This window comes from Mchenga conophoros, linkage group LG19, assembly GCF_057382185.1.
Source record: "Mchenga conophoros isolate Kocher_MC1m ecotype Shallow Benthic linkage group LG19, M_conophoros_male_GT1.1, whole genome shotgun sequence".
Classification (NCBI taxonomy): domain Eukaryota; kingdom Metazoa; phylum Chordata; class Actinopteri; order Cichliformes; family Cichlidae; genus Mchenga; species Mchenga conophoros.
Window position 1 is genome coordinate 20,035,818 of NC_140544.1, and position 20,229 is coordinate 20,056,046.

The following is a 20,229-nucleotide window of genomic DNA, read 5'->3' on the forward strand; positions in this document are numbered from 1 at the left end:
AACCAATTTTAGCACAGGAGAAATTAAAAACACAACAACAAAACAGATTCAAAGTATAATCACCCCAAATTGATAAACAGGTAAACAATAAAGTAGTATGGTAAGGGAAAGAATTCCTTCCATTTCTCCAGAAGAAATAAATGAACAAATCTTAGTGGTGATTAGGAAAGATTAAGTGTGTAAATGAACATGTGAAAACTCATATTTATTTAATATAGAATAAAAAATGAAAACAAAATACACCAGTCAAGTTTGGACTTACCTCCTGATCCATCGTCCGAGCTGGATTTGTGAACAGGAAACCTAAAAATTAACAAAAAATATTCAGTTAATCAGAAAAGCTCGAATAAAAAACAAACAAACATCAAACTAAAGAACACGACACTACCTGCTGTCCAAAGTTATTTTCTTCATCTTTTTTACTGCTATCCCACCATTTCCCCTAACAACTCAACTTCAGATTTAAAAAAAAAAAAATTTAATTAAAATAAACTAAAATAAAAAAAAACAAACAAAAAAAACACACTGTGCCTCAAGACACTAGCATCACATTAGAGGCAAATCAAACAGACTGGCTCGCTCTTGGCCGATGAACACCGATCAGTGCTCTGCGTCCATCTCTGGAACAATGGAGCACTGTTCTTGTCCGTTTGGGGTTTTGCAGCAGCGGCGGCACCAACGTGGCCTCTGCATTCCCTGCACACGTTCACTCTCTCTTTCTGCCTCTCTCTTCATCTCTCTGGACTGTTTGTTTGTGTCCGTCTTTCTCACAGCCTCTCTCTGTTCACGCTTGTTTGTGGTCATTCACTTTGAAGCCAGATCAAGTTTATGCTTTTAAATCGGAAGTCATGGGTTTATTCCTGATTATAGAGTTGCTTAGTAATATTTTAAATGCTGCTTTGTTTGTTTTGTTATTGATTTGTATTAGTTGTGTGTCAGCCTGGTTTAAGGTTACTGTATCCAGAGTACGCAGGTACTGTGCAAAAGTCTTATGCTTCTCAACTTTCTTTATATTTTGCTAGGAAAATTGGAAAATGGGTGCAGCAACTGAACGATGTGCAAACAGAGTTTATTTAGGCCTGTGTCAGGCTGGCAACCTGTGCAGTATGAACCCCGCTTCTCGCCCTATAGTAGCTGGGGTCGTCTCCAGCCCTCTGCAACCCTGAACTGGATTAGCAGAAGCGAATGGATGTATGTACAATTCCACTCAGCTTTAAAGCTGATATTTGGTATGACCACCTTTATTCTTCAAAAGCCTGAACTCTCTCAGGTGAGCTTTCTTGTAATCTCTTTAACTAGTCTTCAGAAATAGTTCTCAGTGGTTCTTAAAGGACATTGACAGCTCTTCTCTGGATGTTGGCTGGCCTTTCAAGATGATCCCACACTGCTTGTTGAGTAGTTGAGGTCCTGATATGTGTTCCATTGTGTGTTTTTCTATCCAGGTATGCTTTTACAATATTGGCAGTGCGCTTGTGATCATTATTAGTCTAAAAAAAAAAAAAAAGAAACTTCTTCTCAAAGTTGAAGGAATCATGAACAAAGGTCTTCAACATCACTGGCTGAAATGCAGATTAAAAAGGTGACAGTCTCTCTACTGTGTCTCACTTCATAACACCACTTGCCACTGATTATGTGTTCAGTCCTTGTGTAATTTGGCACCGCTCAAAGCTCATATTCCATTCCTTAATAATGGCTTCTTGACAGCCACCCTACTGAGACCATTTCTAATGAGACTTCAGTAAGTTCTGTAAAAACACCTTCAAAAATTACAGGAAAGTCTGTCTTGTTGAAAGCAAAACATAAAGAAATAATTGGTGGCTCAATACTTTTGCACATTACATATTGAAGATAAGCTCCAACTATTTTGTGCAGATGTTATTAAATGCTCCCATTTACCACAGGAAATAGCATAAAGACTCCTCATGCACTGTGAGAAAGAAAGCATTATGAGAGGACCGTGCCTTGATTGTGAACTTTAAAAAGATATCATTGAAATCATTTTTAAAAAGTGTAAAAGAAACATGCTTGTTTCCAAAAAGGAGCCCTAATTTTGCTGATAGTCGCATTCATGAAATTCCTATGGAGTGATCCCACTAGGGGGCAGAGTAGGATTCCTGCTAATCCCGTTCTAACAGGAATTACACAGTTCCATCCCCGTCCAGGTTCTGAATAAAACAGGCCTCTTTGCAATGATAATTAAATCCTGAAAAACGAGAACAGCTATTACTCAACTTTCAGGAAACTTTTACATCTGCACAAACAAATCTAATAAAATCAATATGCCGCTTTCTCATTACTCGTCATATAAATTATTCGATCTTATTCAGCTTTCCAATGACAAAACGTGACTAATCTTCAAAATGTTTCCAAAGAAACAATGAAAGGAAGGAAGGACGTTTAGAGGTTACACAGAAATACTTCATAAATGTGACACCAGGAAACAGAGGAAATGCACGTGTCCACGGGGCGGTGGAGATCATACAGGAAGAGTCATAGCAGTGCAGCTTCCAGAAGTCATGGACTTTAAATTTAAATCATCTTTTCCTCGATACTTCCTCACAATACTTCCCAAAGTCAGGGAAGCTGTGCTATACTCATGTATAGGGTTATTTTTATATGTATATATTCTTTATACCTTCTTTCGGTCTCCGGAGTCGACATGGTGCTGCTGAGTCCTAGAGATTCCTAAGGAGATGAAAAACACATGTTAAATATACATATATACAGGGAATGGCAAATCTTTTTCTACTCAGCTGGATCAAAGTCCAGACATTCACCAAACCTAAAAACTTCCATATATAACTTGTCATACGTCATCATGTTTTAGGATCTACTTCCAAGAACAGTGTCAAGGCCAGTTCTTTTCCCGGCAGTCACTCGGATGTTACTTTGTGGCCTAGTACACTGACTCGGGATAAATCATGACTAGCCAATTCCTCTGCCTCTTATCAGCCTGTCTGCTGACACACGGAAAAGGAAGTTGCCTTCTCCCGGGGTCTGACACGCTCAGAGCTGGACACTCACCTGGATCTGTGAGCGCAGCTGCACTGATGTGGCCACTGAGTCAATCGTTCCCTGAAACACACATACACGGGAAGTGGAGGAGTAAATCATAGTGTCATCATAACAGAAGAACAGACAAAATTTTCATTTGACTGAATCACCCAAAAGGTGACTCAGTCAAAAGGTTAACCTAAGGTAAAAAACCAAAAGTCAGAATCAGAAACTAAAAACAAGTTGCAGTGAAGACCCAACCTCAGGGACAGCTCTGCATGTGAGAAAATATGCTTACTCACTTTCATGCAAGATGAGAAAATCAGTAAGGGATCTATTTATTGTAGAGCCGCTAACTTACATAAGCAAAAATACAATGTGGTAACGTGACTTTTAAAAAGTGCAGGTAGGCGGATTTTGTCCCCTTCTGCTTGCATGAGGCCTGAAAACAGCTGGGCTAAGTTCAGAGTGAATAAACAGCTGACTAATGGATACGAATGCACTAATATACATTTCTCAATAGTTCCACACTAAACCTTAAACCCTGATCTTAATGGACAAGAAAAAGACAATTTACCATCTCTGCATCTTGCACTACTTTGCGTTTCCGTAGCTCCTCCATCCTTTCGCATACGTCACTGAGGGAGGTGCCGTAATACTGAGAGTACTCCTGAGCCAGGTCATCTAGGTTCCCCACCGTGCCATCCTGCAAGAGAGGGATTCACACTGGCACTCAGATACGAGCACAGATCAGGAGAGGAAAGCGACACCCGGTGAGGGTTGACCAAGATACTAAACAGCAGGCAACCACTGTAAACATGAAGCCATTGTTTGAAAGTTTAGCACTGACACCAGTAACATAGACAGCCAGGAACCACTGAGATAAAGCCCCAGGGCATAAGATAACGCATCAAAGACACTCGGCTGCAATACCAACTCTGTTTGCACCAGCTTATCATCTTCCTGCCCGGTGACCCCATCCCACCTCCTCAGTCCTCCTTAGACCTGACCTCAAGGCCAGAAGAGGCAGCGTGTGACGCAACTGCAACACTCACTCTGCTCTCACAGTCATCGGGACTTGACTTAAGAGGCCACGGTTCAGTCTTCTGTAAATCAGGAGAAGCAGAATCACTCAGTGGGATCGTGAGTCTTTGCCCTGACACACAGCTCGTTCTCCTGCATGTAACCCCCTTTTTGGTTTCCTTCAATTGTAAAAGCTGGATGCTGTGTGCCTCTTGTTGTGTGGGAAGATAATAAATCACAGAATCTGTGCTGAGCTTTGTGCTTCAGTGACCCTTGGGATCAGGAATTAACACATTGTGGGAATTTTCTTTTCATGGAAATGATTCTAGATCTAAACAGGAAGTTTTAAATCAGAAGAATTTAAAGTAACTCTCAAAAAATACTGTTAATGTTTGTTATCATGACCAACCCATATAAGCTTTCTGCTCACAAAACAACCTTCCCTCTTTTACAAAAAAAATTCATATAACACCTGTGATAGAGGATCACTAAACCAAAAAAAAACAACAAAACAAAACAAAAAAACTAAATTGTGATGGTTTTTGTTTGCCATTAACATTTGGAGACACGCTAAAAACACTACAACATTATCATATCACCCTTTAAGCTTGTTGGAGTCACATAGGTCTAGCAGACACGGGGCAACATTAGCATTCATTTGAAATGGTGTTTCTTCCCACCTGGGGAGTGTAAATCCTCATGCATTCTGCTTTAAGCTCAGTTTCTGTCTTTTATTTGGGTGGCGACTCGTTACTAGTCTCCACCATGTTCCCAGCTTGTTGCCAACTCTGTCTGCGAGGTGCTAAGCAGGAAGCGTCCAGTAACTTTATAGAAGTTTCTCAATGAAGACAGCTGCCTGCCTGTGATGTCTAGGAAGTGATGGTGTGAGAGTGGTGAAAGTAAACAATAAGATTCTCTGTAGTCTCACGGGAAAACTGCAGAGTGAGGTGATATTTCTTTGTGGACTTGCCTGTAACCGTGCCTACAGTTCTTTCTAACAAGTTAATTCATGTCTCACAGGTCCCCAGACGGTGTATTTTCAACTCAGGATACTTCACAGGTTGGTGAGGGAGCACATTCAATTAGGGGAATCTATCAGACGACCTGGACGACACAATATATATTACAGACACATTACACATGCATTGCAACCCTGAACTTGTCTAGGAATCACCCCATCAGCCAGTTTTGACATTAAATGTCTGAACTTGCCAGTAACATTTAGTACAAAGCATGTGAAAGGCCTGATTTGACCCATGTGAAATTATTGCAGGAGTTGTTTTTTTTTTGAGAAAGAAACTGCAGATGATGTTGCAGCATGATTCTCCAGATTCTTATTGAGCTCATGCATGAAAATGGCTCCGAAATTTCTCTCTCACTGAATATTTATTTGTAATTATAGCTAAAATAGTTTTTATGTTATTTAAATGGTGATTCTCTAAAACAATGGCATGGTTATAGAAACCAGGATTAAAGCAGTGTGTTTGTGTAGGTAAGAAGAAGAGGAGCGAGAAAACTTAAAGAAATCGGATCACCTTTTTTCAAGTGCCTAAGGAAAAAGAGTTGTAAGGGACAACAGGTTTTACTTTCAGTCAATGAGCTGTAAATGTTGATGCATTTACTGCTCGCTGACAAAAATAAAAATAATCTATTGCAGCTTCAGTTCCTGAAATACTAGTAATAAAGCAAGTCTGTTGTGTCTGCTCTTTGAGCCAATAACATGATTTGCATTTCTATTCTCATGACTTGGACATTTTATAGTTAGAAGAAAACACTGGCAAATAAATAACAATGGGAGACTTTGGCTCCACATTTGGAATTAAAGAGGGTGGGTCTGTGATACCCAGGGAACTGTTTACCAGCAGGGGGTTGGGGTTGTGGTCGTTTGTGCTTATCAGGTTTTGACATTGCAACCAGCTGCAATCCTGAAAGGCTCATTCCGAGACACAGTTTGTGGTCTATATGGGGGGTGGGGTGACTAAGTAACTAAGGGATGGAGAAAAAAAAATATACGTGTGAACAAATACAAGGAAAGCGAGGTGGACAAAATCTAATTAAATTTAGTGAGTAAAGTAAGTGAGTCTACTAATTTCTCCCCATGTAATTAACAACTGTGCATGAAAATGTCAGAAATCAACAGCGATGGTAAACCTGCAAAAACAGAAGATGTAGGAAGACAGCTGGTCATGACGTCTAGTCATGATTTAAGTCAAACTGTGTTCGTAATAGCCGTCCAGAATGTTCATAAGCTGTTTCACGCATGTTTATTATCTTGCTTCACTCATGCTATATCCTGAAGGCATGCAAATGGGCCTGCAGAAAACAGCCCTCTGCAGTGAAAAGTAATACTGTGGGCCCACTTGTCTTGTGTCATGATGGACTCTGACTGCCTCAACTGTCCAGAAGAGAGGCCCATTCATTTGGTAAATGACATGCCCCCGAGTCCAAGAAGGCTTGAAAATCTGGCTGCTTTTCATATAGAGGAGGAACAAGGCTTAGGCCGACTGAGAAGCTCTGCACTGTGCCTGGCTGCAGTCGCTCTTCTGCCTCCGACTGCCACTGGTTCACATAAACAGCCCATTGTAAAGCAGCCACATGACACTGCGGCGCCCTAAGTGCTTATTACACATGGTGGATGTCTAGTGTATACTTCCCTGTTATAGACAAATCTAAACACAACTTAAGTATACAGTCAGAAAAGTGAGCTGAACGTTAAATCGAATAAACAATCTCGCACATTCTTCCTCGGAGATGACTGACAAAAATACTGCAGCGTGCTTGAAATTCAACTGTTTCCAAATTAGCAGAGTCTGCGCCAAAACTGTAGCATGAGACATCGACCACAGAGGCTGGAAAAGGAGAGCGTGGTGTCACGTTTCTCGAGCAATAAGCATCTCATGGGCAGACAAAAGATCCACATGCCCCCAGGACCAAGAGTGTCTAATGAGTGTTTTTACAGTTCCTCTGGCTTGCCTTAACCACACCTGGGTCACAAAGTATCAGCAAATGTTTTTTTTTTTTAATCCTGCTCTGAGACAGAAATGTAGGTCACGTTATGTCAGAGGTCAATATGTCGAGTATGAGAAGGTCGACATAGTTCTAAAGATCATAAGATCTTCTTTTAGGTGAATTAGTGAAATCTGAGTTAAGTTCTGTGCTCTGATCACCAGAACTACAATGTGAAAAAGTCCATGTCTGCATCTATTTTAACAACCTTTTATTTACTAAAGCCTTGTGTTTGATTTGAACAGCTTAATTCAAACCAAATGACACTGTATGGTTACAGTTCAGCAGGGGACCTAATAAAGATCACTACATGCCTTCAACACATTACACTGAGTGATGTTTCAAAGGATCATGTGAGGACAAGCACCGACTTGGTTAATAACTTACTAACAAAAGCATTTGAAAGCACAGAAAGATTCAAAAGCAAAAACCAAGAGCAGAAAAAAGGCAACACGAATTCAGAGATCCTCTTGTTAATCTACAGAAAACTACCACCTCCGACCATAGCGCCGCATTCCGGGACATACATAAAAATACACTCACCGCAAACAGACATCTGTGTGCCAACAGCAGCCATCCAGTAGTTGCTCTTTAGTTCCACCACAGTTCTGTAAGTGAATGGCTCCCTTTGAATACTTAACTCAGTTTAAAGAGTGGAGGACAATACATCCTGAAGTAAAGGGGAGGGCAGTCCAGCGTGCATAAATTAGAGGGGGAGAGGGGGAGGGCAGGTTGGGGGGAGTTACAACCACATTTGACGCTGCTGCTGCTGCTGGGTGGGGCACTGTACTCTCTCCAGCTGCAGCCCACAGGGACTGGCTGACTCACATGTTCAAATAAACCACCACCTCTCAGTGTATGAAAGTGTGGCTGCATGTTTATGTCTGCAGTGGAGTTGGGAGAGTGATACATCAGGGGAATTTTTTTCAAGTGTGGTTGCTGGTCATGAATGTCTCCCTCTGCTGATATGGAGGCTCTTCAGATCACACCTTAGCAGATGTGCACCCCAGGGGGTACTTCTGCTGTAGGCATGGGATGAATGGAAAGATTAGTAAACCAACTAAATGAGTGCATCTATAAATGATTAAAATAAATCGGTAAGTGTCAAAAGAGATTAGTAGTAATTGGTATAGCTGGTTAAAAGGACAGCACAAGTTTATCTATACTACTAATAGATTTAACAGCAGTACAAAAACAGCTATTACTGACATTCATTTAGCTGAATGTATTTGCTACGATTGAATAGAAAAATTAATCCAAACATTCACAGCTGGACTGGATGAAAAGTTATTTTGAAAAATTACAAGTGTTGAAGAAGAGCCCAGCAGTCTTTTTCCTCTTTAATGATCACCTTACAGAAAAGGGAATAACATGAACCATAATGAAAAGGTACAAAGAAACAATCCATATGACAGATCAATAATCCGGATGGTCCTCAGATGTCAGCCAGCATACAGTTTTTGCCCTAATTCACCAGCAGGTGGCAGCAAATAGCAGCTCTGTCTCCCCAACTATTAGTTACTGGGCCGCCACATAAAAGGGTGGTGAAGGTAATGACAGTGGGACGAAGAGCCAAGTAAACTGGACATACTAGTTTGAAGTGCCATAAAAGATAAAAATAAAAAAAATAGAAGCAGTAATGTTTCCTCTGTGCTCACTGCTGTAGTTTATCTCCATAAAAAAATGCTTAATGTAAACATATCTTAAGTATAGGCATCAAGGCGGTGACCTCATTTGCTTGCAGTATTAGTCAGTCAGATTAACCCAGATTCTCTTTGTCTAATTGTGACCCTACACGCAGGATGTGTATTATTCATCCTGCGTGACTGACCAGTGACTCCAGAGCAGCAAGTACCAGCAGCAGCAGGAGGTACCAATACCAGAGTCAGATCAGTGGCAGGAGGCTGCAGATTATGCCGAGCTGCAGATGGATGGTGGAGATGTTCGAGGGCTACGTTGAGCGTGCGGTGCCAAAGGGCCGAGGCCACTGATGCCAGAAAGGGCAGTTTTCCGCCTGGCTACACAGCGGTGGGCTGCTTGTCACCTCGGAGCACAGGAGAAGCCAGAGATTGACGCCATCTCCTTTTCTATCACCGTCAAGTCTCCTGACTGTGTGCGCGCCAGCTCTGTGTGCCCGAGCGCTCCTCTGAGCTTTGATCCCCGAGGAGATCGCTCCGTGCGAGAGACACATTCATCTGCGTATCTTTCAAAGGCAAATCATGTCATCGCACCTATCATTGTTCATCAGCTGCATATAAAAATTTAATACAGAATATAATATTAGTTAGCTGAGACGGTGCACCTAAAATGTGACCATAGCAGTAGAAATGATGAGTTTATCCAGTCCTGTTTGTACAGGAAAGGTCTTAATCAGACCACACAGGAGATTAAATATTAAAACTGGAATCATAAGGATTTCAAATGCTCTCCTCCTTGAATTGTAGGTGAATCACTGATTGCATTTAAATGTACACTTCTGTACAGTTATTGTGTTAGTAAACACGTTTAACATTATATTTACAGCGCATATATCTTTCCTATCAGTCTGTATTGTATTCACATAATGCTACATACATAAAATATATCCTGAGGATGTTACTTTATTCTGCTCCAATGGTTCAACTGCTACGGCTGCTTTTATCTATACAGTCAGTACATTTTGTGTTGTTGACAAGCTAAAAGATGCCTAAATTTACATTATCTATACTTAAATAAAAGACATTTTTAAAGCTTCAAGATGACAGCAGCAATATTTATTATAACCTAAAACACTAGTGTGTGGAGTGTGACAATTATTCCAGAATACCTAAAGGCCTCGTCTAGATCGACAGCCCAAGGGTCCCCTAAAGAGAGAGGGCGGGGGGGAAGAGAAAAAAAAAAAAAAAAAAAAAAAAAGAGGATCAGTGGAAGAGCTTAACTATTCAGGTCTGAGTGGTTAAGTGGATTTTGACAAGTCCCAAAGGGGAGTTTGATGAGAAGGGTCACACTATGACATACACGCTGTCAGTCACACACAGACAGAAGGAAAGGAGGATACCTGGCCTTGTTTGAACTGCATTAGCGAGGTCTCAGGCACACAGCTCTGTTCCCACTTCTCGTGCTGTCAGTCACTGAGCAACTGCTTACAGATACAAAAGGCTAGCTTCACTGCATAGGACTTTTTGGTCCTTCTGCAATAAAACAGAATTGACTGCAAGCAGGTTTTCTCACATTGCAAGAAGGTGCATGGACAGATTTTTCGAAGAGAAAAAAAAGAAAAGAAAAAAAAAAGCCGATTAAAACCACCCCTGTTGTCTTCAGGCAATGGAGACAAATATAAAGATCATGCCACAAAGGGAAAGCAGCCAGGGACCCTGATTAAAAAAAAAAAAAAAAAAAAAAAAAAAAGGGTGCATGTGAAACGCCTAAGAAGATTAAAAGGGCAGACAGGAGGCACAGAACCAACCTTTTGTCTACAAGACTAACTCTTGCAAATCCCAATGGGATTTTAAACATTAGCTGAAATCACACAGGATAGATTTAAGTGCAGGAAACTACAGACTCCAACAACCACCCGGCTATGAACTGCAACACAATGCACATCTGGAAATATGTATCATGTATAATTATAAAAGCATCTTGTAGATTGTTCTGGATCTTGTTTTGAAGTATCTTGTGGATTGTCGCTGCTCCTTGGAGCATGTTTAATTCAAAGTTTAAATGGCGAATTATCTCCTTTAAATTTCAGTTAAATTACATGGATGGAAATCCTCTGTGTATTTAATCCCTGCTGGATGGCAGTGCGTTTGTGGTCTGAGTGGCATGTAGATTGTTCCCATTCCTTCGAGCATGTTTAATTCAAGGCTGCTGAGAACAAGAAAGAAAGAAGAAAAAACAAAACAAAAACTGTGCATACTGCTCCTTTAAAATTCAACAAAGTTCATACCAAGAAACGCCATGTGTATTCATACGTCGTAAAAGGCTCTGTGAATGGTTCTGGGTTTGTCATGAAGTAGCTGTGGATTACTCATGTTCCTTGGACCATATTTAATTCAAAAGTGCTGAAATCACTTCATCTGCCCCTCACCCCAGTGCTCGGGTAATTTCCCTTGTGCGATCCTCCTGAGACGCAACGCAGGAGTCAAGGGTAGCTGTCAATCACGAAACGTAAGATCGCGAAGCCTCAGAATGAGGTCATTCTTCATGGTGTGAAAGCAAGAAAAGTGGCCTAAAAGCAGGAGAGAGAAAAAACCCTCTGGTGGGCTTTTCCCTTTTAAACATTTCATGGGAAAAAACACGGAGAGGAGGATTACAGCACAGTGCACAGCAGTAAGTGATATGAAGAGTAGCAGCAGACTAGACCTATGGCCAGAGAACAGATTAGAGCAACCTAGGATGAGTGAGTAAGCACAGACTGGTAAAATTCTGTTATTTTAACATTTAATCTGCCAGTCAAATAAAAGAGCATAAGAAATACCAAGAATATGAGAAGGCTCAGTTTTGAAATCAATATATGCTTTGGAACAAGAGAGAAACCTAACAACTTTTTAAAAATGTACTTAATTTTTTTAAAAATCACCAATTTAAAACATTCTATGGAAGGCCGTTTCTGCCACAACCCCCCCCCAAAAAAAACAAAACCATGTATCCATGTTATAACTCAAAATTTCGGTTTATTAACTCAAAACTTCGACTTATTAACTCAAAATTTGGAGAAACATAACTCGAAATTTAGAGTTAGCTCTGCCAATCAGTAATCTACGTGAATGAGGTCACTTTCTTGTTACCCCGAAGCATATGCGCAGACTAATGCTCACTCAAAACCAGATCGCAACAAATTGGCGCTTTCGCGAGTACGTTTGCGGATAGTAACGCAATGTGATTCAGCTAATAACACAATGATTTTATCATTTTTGAAGCCACGCTGAAAATACTCAGCAATCTGTGGATTCATGACTGGATGTAATACTGGTAGCTTAGCTGTAGCATTTGTAGCTGAGGGCTTCAGCTTCCGGGTAACAAGGAAATGACGTCATTCACGTAGATTACTGATTAGCAGCGCTAACTCAAAATTTCGACCCATTAACTCAAAGTTTTGAGAAAAGTAAGTCAAAATTACGAGAAAATAACTCGAAATTATGAGAAAATAACTCGAAATTTCGAGTTATGGATCCTTTTTTTTTTATGTGGTGGAAAGGGGTCTTCCATAACAAAAAAAAATCTAATTAAAGCTAAAAGTTTCTGGGAGTTAACGGTTACATATTGATAAAACCGGCACAGTATGTTTCCAAGTTTTGAGTCGAACTCTACTAACAAGCAGAAGCTGATGGAAGACAACTGATGCACAAACAATCCAGACGAAGCAGTATGTCGACATAAATACACTTCTATAACAGTAACCGTTTTTGTTCATAGTGATGTTTCCAAATAGATCCTTTTTCTGAATATGCAAACTGGTTGCTGCCTGTCTACACCAATCACTCTGTACATGTCCAAACAAGAATCCGCTTCCCAAGATAAGGGACCATAGAGGTTGGGAGTGGCCATCAGCCTGCCCAAGCTCACACAGCTTAAGAGATGGGGAACATCCCAGAAAGGCCACCAGTGCAATACACAACTCCAGTATTGATACAGGTTGATATTCTTGGGTTATACAGAAAAACAAAAATAATTTGTTAGCAGTGAATTTAAAAAACTAGTTAGCAACATAATAATACCACCTCCATGCTCAGCTGCAACAGACGATCGGTAAACCATAGAGCTGAAGCAGTATGCTATAACAGCGATCCCAAACCTTTTTTGCGCCACGGACCGGTTTAATGTCAGACAATTTTTTCACGGTATCGTGGATAAATTCAACAAAATAAAATGATACAACCAAGACAAAAACTGTGGTATTTTCTAAATATAAAATTAAAAATTAATTCACTGTGTAATTGTTTAACTTTATTAGCAGCAGCTTCCTGAAACGCGCCAACAACATTGAGAGTAACATCCTCCTTTCTGCACCCTTTCTGCTCTCTGGTTGCTAAGGTAAAGCGTAAATATTTCTTTCAAAATAAGACACACGACTACAACACAGGAAAAGACCAAGAAAACCATAAATTTCACACCCGAGCCTCAACTCTCGTGACCTGGTACCAAATGACTGGTCCGTAGCCCGGGGGTTGGGGACCACTGTGCTATAACACCTATGATGATACGATTTCCACATTAGCCCAAGGATCCGCTAAAAATATACATATAATCACCAACCACTTTATTAGGTACACGTGTTCAACTGTTTGTTAATGCAAATATTTAATATGTTGATCACTCAATTGGCTCATCAAAAGCTTGGAAAAGAGTGCAAAGATGCTGTTGGTATGGCGAGTCGTGATTTCTGCTGCAATATTAATTAAGATAAGCTCAGAATTTAGTGCAAACAACATGAAAGCATGGAGCCACCCTGCCTTGTATCAACAGCTCCGGCTGATGACGATGGTAGTGTAATGATGTGGGGAATACATTTGTGACACACTTTGGGGTCCTTAGTACCAAATGAGCATCACTTAAAATGAGTGGAAAATGAGAATGAGCTCACTGTACTCAAATGGCCTCCACTGTCAGCAGATCTCTATCCCGCAGAGCACCTTTGGGATGTGGTGGAAAGTGAGTTTCTTATGAATGTGCAGCTGAGAAATCTGCAGCAGCTGGGTGATGCCATCATGTCAATATGGACCAAAATCTGAGGAATGTTTCTAATACCTTGTGGAATGAAGGCAGTTCTGAAGGAAGGAGGTCAAACGCAGTACGCAACAAGATGCATGTAATTCCACACTCTGTAATAGGCTAATAATATCAGATGGCAGTTGACATACTTGGCTGACCTGACTCTAGACACAAACAGAAAACTGTTCTCACTGATTGCACATGCCTCTTATGACAGAAGCATACAGAGCTGCTGACAACCATTCCTGTCCAACTCGATTTGCCTCCTCCAAACTCTCAGTGTGGTTGATTGGTCTCCTCCACTGTCATTCCAAGGACATCCACCTTTCAGCCATTAATGGATGCAAACCGCAGCTAGTCAAACATGCTCTGATGTCATGAAAAACTCCAAGACAAACACTCAAGAAAGGTATTTCCATCAGTGGTTGTTCTTGTGATGCTCTTCTTGTAATGCAGCTTTTAAAACTTGATTTCTTACGTTCAAACATTCACATCAACACTGTAAAAATATTACAGTGAAAGCATACTTAACTCTAACGTAGTGCACTTTCCTTACACTTATTTTTATGTCTAAAACAAAGGGGGTTATGGTAAAGGAAAAAAATGCATGACAAAATGCTTCACATTTCTGGCTTAGTGAGTAAATATACATAGTCACTCACCAGAATTGATTGCTTGCTCAGTATCTGCCCTTTTCCCCAAGATGACATCAGGTAAAGTGTTGAGATTTTCTCAGCCTCACTCTTCAATCAATATACCCTATTAAAGTTTCATGTAATTTAAAAATATTTATTTAATAGTAAAATGCCACAGTGGCTGTTGCACAGTGTGAAAATGATGTTTTTTTTCCTCCTGCTGTTTCCCAATGAGGGTTTAGTTCGAGCCAAAGGAATCTTTTAAAGCCAGTTTTAACAGTTTGTTACATTTACTCAGACATAACATACATTTATGAAGACATTTAAAAGTCATTGTATTCCCATTATTCCTATGTTGTCAAAACAAACAAGAAACAGTTTTTAAAAGCTTGACCTTGAAATAGACATCAGATGTCAAATCTCACATGGTATTTTAACTCTATGCTTTAACTTCATATGTTGAAAATATACACCACACCACACTTGTAAGAACCATGATTGTTAAGTTATATTGGTTTTTGTCCATTTTTGGCTAATAAATCATCGAGTTGACCTTTGATGGAAGCCAAATCTTAATAAACTTAACATCTCCTCACTCTATACCCTTACAAATCTTATCAAATTTCATTTAAAACTCTTCAAGTGATCTTGTTTGTAAACCGAATGACATGCACATAAACACTAATATAAGCTTGTACTTATAATTACCTCCTTGGTAAATATGAAACTAGCTATACTGTGAGGATAAAACTTTAAATGGCTTCATTAAACAGTCGTGAAAAAGAGAATTTCACTGAATTCTCTGCAGTGTTTTGAAAAACTAAGTAGACCCCATGAATCAACAGCTTGCAGAACTACTTTCACTAGAAATAACTAAGAAATCCTTTTCTGTATTACCTTATCAGTCCCTCGCATCATTGTGCAGGAATTCTGGCCTACTCGTCTTTATAATGTCGCTCCAATTCATTGAGGTTTGCAGGCATTTGTTTATGCACAGCTCAAAGTCCTGCAAAGGCATCTCAATTGCGGTCTGGGCTTGGACTGACTGAGCCATTGCAACCAGTCAATCCAATCTTTTCCTTCTCAGCCCCTGTTTGATGATCTTCAGATCAAGATCCTGTAAGATGATCCAGTTTCAGCCAAGCTTTAGCTGTCAGACAGATGGCTTCACATTTGACTCTAGAATACTTTGGTCTACAGAGGAGTTCATGGCCATCTCAATGACTGTTTAGTGTCCAGGTCCTGCAGCTGCAAAACAAACCCAAATTATCACCCCTTCATCTCCGTGTTTGACAGCTGGTATGAAGTGTTTGTTCCGATGTGCTGTGATTGTTCCCCCCCCCCCTAAATGCATGCTGTCATGTCCTTTAAGAGAGAACAAGCTTTCTCCCCGTCTGCTTCTCTAAAATGTTACATGAAAATGCACGAGACGACCTTTCAAACAAGCCATACTTCAGTCTTTTTCTAATTGTGCCGTCATGAATTTTTGCATTTAACATGTTAACTGTAGACTCTCAGAGGCAGCTCTAGGCATGTTGTAACTTTACCTTTTATAACTAATGTATACGATTCAGATAAAATGACCTTTTACAAATTGTATTTTCGAACTTAAATGGTTTTACAACAACTTTCATTAGATAAAAACACAACTGCCACTATGTTAATCATTCTACAACTATTTCTACTTCTTTCTGTTTTTCTTTAAATATTATCAGTCCCCTCTCAACTAACTAAAATGTCACATAAAAATAAGCTCCTGCATGAGAGCATCTGAGGAGCCATGTTGTATAAGTGTTATATTAACTTTAACAATGCAAAATGCTTAAACCGTATCAAAAACAAGCAAAAGCACTCAGGAAAAGAAATTCAATAATCAAATGAATGCACTGTAAGCTCTCTACCTGCACAGCTGACTCTACAATCCACATAATACTTTAAGTGGCTCCTAAATGCATTTTACATCAATTGATAACTACTAATCATACATACAGAACGACTATCTCTACCCCTCACTCTAGCACTTTCGTCATTACATGCAACCCCTTTCTTAAATGACTTTCTCCTTCCTGCTTTGCTTTCTCCTTCCTGCTTTGCTTATTCTCATCGCTTTTGGCCCATTTTTCTCACCACTGTTCGTCTTTATCTTTCTTCCTTCGGGCTCAACATTTCTAAAAGGAATAATTTTCTCCATTATTTCTTTAGAAATGTCACCCAGCCTGCCTGCCACTTCAGACTACAGTCAGAGGATACATTAAAAGAGGAATTAGCCTATTATGTCATCTATTCTCAGAGGTTCCAATGTAAGACCGTGGTTTTAAACAGTGTTATTACAGAAGATTATTACATGCGTGGACTCTAGAGGTACATTTGGACTTACCTTTAATCCTAGAGGTGAAATAAAGGTGAGTAAGACGGGAAGAAATTTCTTTAGAATGCAGAAAAGTCCTACAGCCATACACAGATGGGAACTTGGTAGTAGAATCATTTAAATATAAAGAAATAATATAGTGCAGTGAAAACCAAAGTCCTGACTACTGTTATGGTTCGGCGTTGGCAGTGTATCGTTTTAGGCGTTTTGGTTTGGCGTGACTGTTATGCGTTTCCTGTTTTACTTTGAAAGTCTGTGTTATCTTGGTGTGTTCAGTTTACGTTTCCTTGTCTCGTCAGGTCTAATTTGCCCCAGCTGTGTTTCCCTCCTGCGATCCATTCCCTAATTGCTCCCTCTATGTATTTAAGCCCGGTGTTTCTGTATGTCATGGTCGCGATCTCCCCCCCCTTGTAAATAGTTTGGCGCCTTGTGTTGTGATGTAAATAAATATCATATTTTGCTTTAAAGACAATAGTGGTCGATACTTTCGTTTTGGGATTATTTTTGTGGTAGCTCGTATTAGTTTTTTTTTTTTTTATGAGTTCGCCCTCCCTAAGAGCAGTGAGCTTGGGGGCCCTTTTTTTCCCCTTTTTCTCCCCTTTTTCCTGAGTTGCACGCCGGTTGCCTAGGCCGGGGTGTAACATATGGGGGCTCGTCCAGTCGCTGGGGGGTCCGTGGACCGCTTAAGCCGTCCGCCGTCGCTGGTGGGTCCGAGGGGGGGACCGCTTAAGCCGTCCGCCGTCGCTGGTGGGTCCGAGGGGGGGACCGCTTCAGCCGTCTGTCTTTGCTGGAGGGTCCGAGGGACCGCTCCAACCTTCATCCGCCGACGCTGGAGGGTCCGAGGGACCGCTCCAGCCTTCATCCGCCGTCGCTGGAGGGTCCGGGGTACCGCTCCAGCCTTCATCCGCCGTCGCTGGAGGATCCGAGGGACCGCTCCAGCCTTCATCCGCCGTCGCTGGAGGATCCGAGGGACCACTCCAGCCTTCATCCGCCGTCGCTGGAGGGTCCGTGGGACCGCTCCAGCCTTCTGCAGCTGGTGGGCTGCGTGTCCGTGTTTGCAGCTGGTGGGCTGCGTGTCCGTGTTTGCAGCTGGTGGGCTGCGTGTCCGTGTTTGCAGCTGGTGGGCTGCGTGTCTGTCTTCGCTGGAGGACCCGTGGGACCGCTCCAGCCTTTCGTCTGTCTTCGCTGGAGGATCCCAGGGCCCGCTCCAGTTTTCCGTTTCCACTGGAGGACCCGTCCAGCCATCAGCGTCGCCGGCGGGACGGCGGCCGGTGCCATATGGGCTGGACATGGAACGAACATTTTTCGTTGGGGTTGTATGTTTTAAATGATTGTTTTTTTTTGGGTGGGGGGGTATGTTATGGTTCGGCGTTGCCAGTGTATCGTTTTAGGCGTTTTGGTTTGGCGTGACTGTTATGTGTTTCCTGTTTTACTTTGAAAGTCTGTTATCTTGGTGTGTTCAGTTTACGTTTCCTTGTCTCGTCAGGTCTAATTTGCCCCAGCTGTGTTTCCCTCCTGCGATCCATTCCCTAATTGCTCCCTCTATGTATTTAAGCCCGGTGTTTCTGTATGTCATGGTCGCGATCTCCCCCCCCCCCCCCCCTTGTAAATAGTTTGGCGCCTTGTGTTGTGATGTAAATAAATATCATATTTTGCTTTAAAGACAATAGTGGTCGATACTTTCGTTTTGGGATTATTTTTGTGGTAGCTCGTATTAGTTTTTTTTTTTTTTATGAGTTCGCCCTCCCTAAGAGCAGTGAGCTTGGGGGCCCTTTTTTTCCCTTTTTCCTATTTTTCCTGAGTTGCACGCCGGTTGCCTAGGCCGGGGTGTAACACTACTAATTCAGGACAATACCTGCATATTTATAAGCCTAGTACCATCAGACATGCACTCGCCAACCACTTTAAAGGTTCAGCTGCTTGCTAACTCAAATATCTAATCAGCCAATCATATTGCAGCAACCAAATGGCATTTGGACATGGTCAAGAACATCTGCTGAAGTCTAAATGGGTAAGAAAGGTAATTTAAGTGACTTTGGATGTAGCATGGGTGCTGGTGACAGACAGGATGGTCATCAGGAACAGGAAACTGAGATTACCGTTCTAACAGCCTCACCAAAATTTGACAACAGATGATTGGAAAATGTGGGTTATTGCAAGGAGTCTTGACTTATGCCGAATTCTGACATGGGAGGGTCAGAAATTGGCACAAACAACACACAGGCATTAATTCTGCCTTGTATCAACACTGAGTACCAACTGAGAATGTTACAAAGTTCAATTAATCTCAAACTGGTTTCTTGAACATGAGAATGAGTTCAGTGTACTCCAATAAAGCACCTTTGAGATGTGGTAGAAAAGGAGATTTGCTTTACAGATGTGAGGCTGACAAATCTGCAGCAACTGTGTCATACTACCACATTAATATCGACCAAAATCTCTGAGTGTATTACAGCAATCTTGTTGAATTTGTGCCATGAAGAAGGTGAGTGTATGCACAAAGAATCTGAAGATTTTAAGGCGTCATTGTCAGATGCTGAATGTTCCTGACCTCAATTTAATTGAACTACAACAACAAGAACGGCAAAAGATGTAGCACTGCAATACGTGACAAGAAATGTAAACACATTTTAGTGCAAAAAGTTGTTCGTTTATCATGCAAAACCTGATCCATATTAGATAACTGGGTGTGATTGATCCAACACAAACAGGCCAAGGCAGAAATCTCCATGAAGAGAGGCATGGCACATTCTGGCAGAGCCAAGAAAACATGAACTCACCTATTTGTCAATTTCCCAAGCCAGGGCATGAATCAATTTATGCGAAACTCTATTCTCACATGCGAATAACGTTCAACAAGTCCGCACAGAAATGCTTTCAGATGGGTTTGTTTTTAGGAGAATGAAAGGAAAGACGGAACAACATGGAAAGTTTGTGAATATAAATGCATAAATTACACAATGAGAAAAATGGGCAAAAAACCCTCCAGTTTAGTGTATTAGGTGTAAGGATTGTCAGCCATTAGTATTTCCCCTACTGTTTAACCATTTTAAAATAAATAATAGCTGCTGATTAATTCTTTAATAAATATTGAGACCATTTTCGAGTGACATATTTTGAACCACAAATCAGCTTGCAGACAAAAGCATTTTTAAAATGCAGACTCAGCTGCAGACCTCTGATCCTCTCTGCCACATTTGGCAGTGTAATTATGTGTGGAGAGATCTAAATGACCCTGGTTTTTGAGTTAGCTTGTTTACTGCTGCAATTGGCCATGCACTGGCTGCAAGCCTTTGGATCCTGCTGATACAAGCATAGATTAGCAAACACCCCGCAGAAACACAACCAGCTCGCATTTTATTTTCCCCTGTAGTTTTCAGGTTGATCGAAAAGGAGACTGTTGCATGAATAACATCAAATGTTTCAAACCAATATGACTTGGACTATTGCAAAGAAAAACAACTACAGTCTGTTATTATCATGTGCATATTTTTCCTTTTATGCAAACATTTA

At 41.0% G+C, this 20,229-nt stretch overlaps 1 protein-coding gene across 3 annotated transcripts in view; it reads right to left on the reverse strand.

The window, feature by feature from the left end:
- Positions 1–20,229, reverse strand: part of sash1b (SAM and SH3 domain containing 1b) — a 67,957-nt gene that overhangs the window by 9,973 nt on the left and 37,755 nt on the right. For 2 of the 3 annotated variants that reach the window (XM_085257014.1, XM_085257013.1), the window contains exons 3-6: positions 3,572–3,700; positions 3,025–3,075; positions 2,636–2,685; positions 263–303 (exon numbers count right to left, since the gene is read on the reverse strand). In XM_085257014.1, coding sequence (XP_085113140.1) covers positions 263–303; positions 2,636–2,685; positions 3,025–3,075; positions 3,572–3,700 — 271 coding nt within the window. Of the gene's footprint in view, positions 1–262; positions 304–2,635; positions 2,686–3,024; positions 3,076–3,571; positions 3,701–7,566; positions 7,678–20,229 lie in introns of those variants that run through there. The other variant, XM_085257015.1, reaches the window with a different exon arrangement.